At 35.8% G+C, this 5,745-nt stretch overlaps 1 protein-coding gene across 1 annotated transcript; it reads left to right on the top strand.

Annotated features, from left to right (window-relative positions):
* The first annotated feature begins 416 nt into the window (after positions 1–416).
* On the top strand, positions 417–1,768 carry LOC109157444. The gene is made up of 3 exons (XM_019305352.1): positions 417–545; positions 657–1,104; positions 1,533–1,768. The coding sequence occupies exons 1-3, from the start codon at positions 417–419 to the stop codon at positions 1,766–1,768; spliced, it is 813 nt and encodes a 270-aa protein (XP_019160897.1).
* Positions 1,769–5,745: the final 3,977 nt, after the last annotated feature.

Below are 5,745 nucleotides of genomic sequence, written 5' to 3'. Positions count from 1 at the left end.
CAAGGAGTGATCCATTTTCCCATACATATAATCCAGGTTGGCGAAATCACCCTAACTTCTCATGGAGAGATCAAGGTAATGCAAGACCAACGGGACCACCCAGATTTCAGCAATAAGGGCCATTAGGATTCCAGCATCAGTAATACAAACCTTTCTAACAGCCACCTGCACCACAACAGTCTCAACTTCCTGCTCATGAGAAGAAGCCTCAATTAGAAGAGATGTTCATGCAATACATGGCTAGCCAGGACACGATGAAGAAGAAAATGGATGCAAAAATTGATAAGGTTGCTCAGTCCAACCAAACATCCATTCATAATTTAGAGGTGCAAATAGGTCAGTTAGCTAAACTAGTTGCAGAAAAAGATTGAGGTAAGTTTCCTAGTACCACTGAAATAAATCCTAGGGAAGGAGCTATGGCTGTCACCTTGAGAAGTAGTAAGATTTTGAAAGAAAAAGAACCCATGAGTGAAAAAGAGAGTGATAAAAAAGTGGAGCAAGTGCCTAAAGAGAATTCTAGTGATCAAAACCTCACTTCCTCTACAGTAAAACCTTATGTACCCCCCCCCCCCCCCATTCCATACCCACAAAGGTTACAAAAGAGGAACCAGGACAATAACTTTAAAAGATTTTTGGAGGTTTTTAAAAAATTGCAGATTAATATTCCTTTTGCAGAAGCACTTGCTAATATGTCATCTTATGCCAAGTACATTAAGGAAATTGTGTCTAATAAAAAGAAACTGGAAGAGTTTGCTACTGTGCATCTAAATGAGGAGTGTAGTGCTATTCTACAAAGCAAATTACCTCCTAAGCTAATGGATCCAGGAAGTTTTTCTATTCCTTGCACTATTGGTAATACTGTAATTGATAAATGCTTATGTGATCTAGGTGCCAGTATTAACCTTATGCCTTTAACTCTTTTCGAGAAGTTAGAAATAGCTGAAATGAAGCCAACAACAATCTCTCTTCAACTTGCTGATAGATCAGTCAAGTACCCGCTTGGAGTAGTGGAGGATATATTGGTAAAAGTTGGTAAATTTTATTTTCCTGCTGATTTTCTGATTCTTGATATGGGTAGTGATACAGATATATCTCTTATACTTGGTAGGCCATTTTTGTTGACAGGAGGAGTATTAATTGATATGCCTTTAGGGAAATTGATTTTTAGAGTAGGTACAGAAAAAGAGGAATTCTCTCTCTCTCTAAGGCTGTAAAATTACCAACTTTTGATGAATCATGTCTTTTTGTTGATGTTATTGAGAAACCTTCAGAAGAAGAATTTGTTAAGCATTCACCTAGTGAAACACCACATCAACTTGAACTTAAACCACCTTCATTGCGGTTCAAATATGAATTTTTGAGTAACAATGATACTTTTCTTATGTTTTCTTATGCTCATTTACTTCATGCAAAAGAAGAGAGATTGTGGAGAACATTGACTAAAGCTTGGCATGACAAAAATAATTTTTGGAGAGAATTCAATGTAGGGCAAGAAGTTTTGTTGTTTAATTCTTGTCTTAAGCTTTTTCTAGGGAAATTGAAGTCTAGATGGTTTTTCCCTTTCATGGTGACTAAAGTTTATTCGTATAAGGCCATAGAGATTGAAAGAGATAAAAAGAGACCATTCATGGTTGCTTTACCAAAAGGCAGTCCCGGAAGAAACTGGCAATTAACAGGGAAGTTTCCTGTTTATTTCATTTTCTCATACCTGCTTTCTTATTTAACATTGAGGACAATGTTGAGTTTGAGTGTGGGGAAGGGAAAGTAGGGGGATGTTTTCTGCAAGTTTTATGCAAATAAGACAAAAAAAAATTCTGCATTTTTCTTTATGCATTTTCCTGTAATTTTCTGCAACATTTTATGCATTTTCTCTATTTTTCTGCATTTTGCTACAGTAAAATTCTGCGTTTTTTTTCTACATTTTCTGCACTAATTTTTTGCATTTTATGGGATTTTCAGCGTCATTTTTTTTTTTCATTTTTCTGCAATTTTTCAGCAAAATAAAGTTTTAAAAAATACCATCTAATGACTATGTTGATTGGAGATAATTTCTAGTGTTTTGGGAGTGCATAATATCAATGAATGTGTTTGGCTATATGTATGCTTGCATAGAGTTGGTAGTCAATTTTTGTCACACCGTGAGCTTTTGAGCCTAGAGGTTGCCCACTGCAACTTATTTTCTTTTTGAGTGTCTATTTGCCCTCTTTGATTGTGTTACTTCTAGAACTTGCTTCATACCATTTCAGAGCTACATGTTATATGATGACACGAGAATGATTTAGGCATTAGGATTTAGCCTTATAGCCTTAAAAATGACCACATCCTTATACATGTTATATTTCCCCTAGTGAACCATTTTGAGCTTTATAATTAATATAAGAAATTTTTCTTCATTAGCCAGTCCCAAAGAACCTTAGCTCATAAAAAGAAGCCTCTTAACCGGTCCTTGGGTCAGTGGATGTCATTATTTCATTTATCTGTGCAAGATGACCAAAAGTGATGAAGTATGGGCAAGATTGGAGTTGAAAAGTGATTGTATAGCTGGTTTGCTTTGGGTGAGGAATTGGTTGTGATCAAAGAAAATGAAAAAAAAAAAAGAACAAAATGATATGTTCTAATTTGTGGGTTGAAAAATCATGTTAGCCCTAACTTTTGTGCTCATTTTATTCTTAAAAAGATTTGTGAGCAATGAAGGCATGATAGAAATTTGAAGATTATGGGAAGAGTACAATTGAGGGTGATGTGGAAATGATGAGGTATTTATTCGGTTTTATCAGAAAAAAACAAGAGGAAAAAAAGAGGAAAAACAAAAAGGAAAAAAAAAAGAAGGAAATGATAAAAACAGGAAAAAAATGAAAAAAAAAAAGATGAAAAAGAGATGGAGGTTTTAAAAGTTGTTTATCAGTGAAAAGGATGAGGAGGAATGAAGCAATGATAGCTTGTTTTAATAGAGTTCATTGTATGGGTAGAATACGAGTTCTTGCTCTTGATATGGTGAAATTATGCATCTACTGATTCCTTGGACTTTATTTGTATTTCCTTATATCCTTTCTTTCTTAAATCACATACCCTTGGCCCCATTACAACCCAGAAATAAAGACCTTTTGACTTGTGTTCTTCATATAATTTTGGTAGTGGAGTTTTTGTGGACAAGCAAGCCTATGGCAAGTGCACTCTCAATAGAGGATGGTGTGTACCTCCTTTATACATATATTTATGAGAGATTGAGTGAACAATCATGAGGACTACTATTCTCTATTGTCTTGTGTGCATATGACTTTGAACTCTCATGAAGTATTATGTGTTTACCAATTCCCTTGAATTGAATGTCTAGTTGACATGGTTATGGTTGGTAGTTTGATTTCATTGCATGAGTTTGCTTGGGGACAAGCAAAACCTTGAGTGTGGGGAAGTTTGATAAGCTTAATTTCTAGACATTATTTAGAGTAATTTTAGTTAGTGTGTTGCATAAATAAATTAAGTTTTAGGGTTAATTATATTATAAATATTATATTTAGTTATATGTTACTAGTTTAGACTAGTTTAGATGGGTTTTAATAAATATTAGTCTAATGTTGCATTTTTATTAATATAAATAAGAGTTTTATTTTAACTATAAGACTAAATTTATTTGGTAGTTTTATATCTTCAATTTTTAAATAAGTGTTTTAATAGTTAAGTTTTATTAAGTGCACCATTAGGTTATAATTACTTGACTTTAATTTAATTTGTTTTTGTTTTTTACTTAAGAAGGGCGCAGCAGTAGAGAAGGAAAAAGAAAGAAAAGGAATTGTTTTAGTTTTATTGTTCGGCAATACGTACGGCAGAGACGAGACGGCATAACAGAACAGAAGAAGAGAGCAGCGGCAACGTCGGCAGCAGAGCTTCAGCTATCATTTTCTTAGGCTTGAATTATTCTTCTTCTCTATTTTATTTCTTGTTAAAATTTCCAGAATGCTATTTCTTGAACATTCAAATATGATTATTGGCTAGAACTTTAATTAGGGATTTGGATTAGCCTAGATTAGATTAATTGACCATTTTTCATGTGCTGATTCTTCCAATTTCAGTTTAATAATTGAACTTGATTTTATTTATTTTATGTATTTTAACTGTGGATTGTGTGACTGGCCATTGCATAATTCTAATATTAGGGTTCATAAGAAGAACTGACAGGTGAATTATGAACCTAGAACTCGAAAGATAAACACAATTGACCTAAACTAGACATAGCTTTAGGTATTTGTGGTGATATTTGATTGTTGCTTAATGGGTTTAATTAATGTTGGTGAGATATCGACGGATGATCACAGTTAATTGGATACAACCTAGTAGCTCGACGGAGTAATATGATATATTTGAAGCAATCATCACTATAGTCATAAGAATTAATACCTAGGAGAGTTAGTTAATTATCTAATAGGTGAACCCAAATCCCTAGTCTTCTCTCAATTGGAATTTTCTTTGCATTAAATTCATAAATATTCTTTTTAATCACATTAATTCTATTTATTTGAGATTTTCCTTATCAACAATTCGATTATTAGAGATAACAGTTAATAGTGTTCTTCGTGGGATCGACCCTGGAATACTCCAGGAATTTATACTGTGATTGACTCTGTGCGCTTGCAGATTATAGCAATCAGGTATAGGAATCTTAGGACGCGCGGCGAGACTGTGAGTTTATCGCTTTCATTTAAGTTTCCTGTACTTGTTCTTTGACTAGCTTCAGTTCTTTTAGTTAAGACACCAGGTAAGGGTGCGAGTAGTTAAGTTTACTTCCGTAACCGGGTAATGTACACTTACCCGGTAAGTCGCCTCGTTCTAGTTCCCGCCAAGGACTTGACGAAGACCGTGACCAAGAGAAGGAAGACTTGGATGACTGCTAAAGCAAAGCAGTTAAGATGTGGTGTTTGCGTCGGGACGTGAGGTCAACTCAAAGAAAACAGGCTGCGATACTCACAAACCTGGAGTCAGCTACCACGACCCCCGATTCAAGCAAGTGGCGTGCACCTCCTTACAAGTTGCTTTATCTTGGTAAGTACAGGTTACCGCTACAACAAACAGGAAAGAGAACTAGGACGTTAATTAATACAAGAAAGTGAAGTAGCAGATGGACGGCGCTGCTAGTTAAAATCCTTTGTGCAAGGTAAGTATATTGCGATGTCTTGTGACCCCTTTGCCTCAGTTTAAAATATCATCCGCCCTGAAATCTCAGCGTCATGATATCCCTATTTGTTGAAACTCCTACCTCAAATCCTTAATTATTCTTGAAAGCAGTTCACATCCGTTATGCCTTTGCTCATCCCTTGTTACCTAACTTGAGCCCTTGGAAACCTTAAATTGTTATGAGCATTGGAATCATTTCCATTGCTCTAAGCTTATATTCCCCTCTTTTGGAAACCCTGTTAGGACCCTTGGAGCAGTGTAAAACCCTTGCTCCGCCCAAAGACGTGAGAGTTGGTGTTCGTTGATTCGATATTAAGATGGTGGTTAAGTAGGGATCGGCGGATTAGGCGGAAGTTACGAATGCGTGGAAAGTGCAATGCACTAAGCACCGTTGCAGTGAAGATATTATCTTTGCACAAAAGGCTTGATGGTTTTACAAAGGACCGTAACAAGTACGTGCGACACCCAAGGGCGCCAAACGTCATGCGACGACAAGGGCAGTCGACCAAATGCATCCCAAGAAAGAGAAAGGCGTCCCTAACCATTGCGGTCACTAGAGGATTAAACGGGGAACTG

This window comes from Ipomoea nil, unplaced genomic scaffold (assembly GCF_001879475.1).
Source record: "Ipomoea nil cultivar Tokyo-kokei standard unplaced genomic scaffold, Asagao_1.1 scaffold2781, whole genome shotgun sequence".
NCBI classification, from domain to species: Eukaryota; Viridiplantae; Streptophyta; class Magnoliopsida; order Solanales; family Convolvulaceae; genus Ipomoea; species Ipomoea nil.
This window is presented reverse-complemented; position numbering and strand designations above follow the sequence as displayed.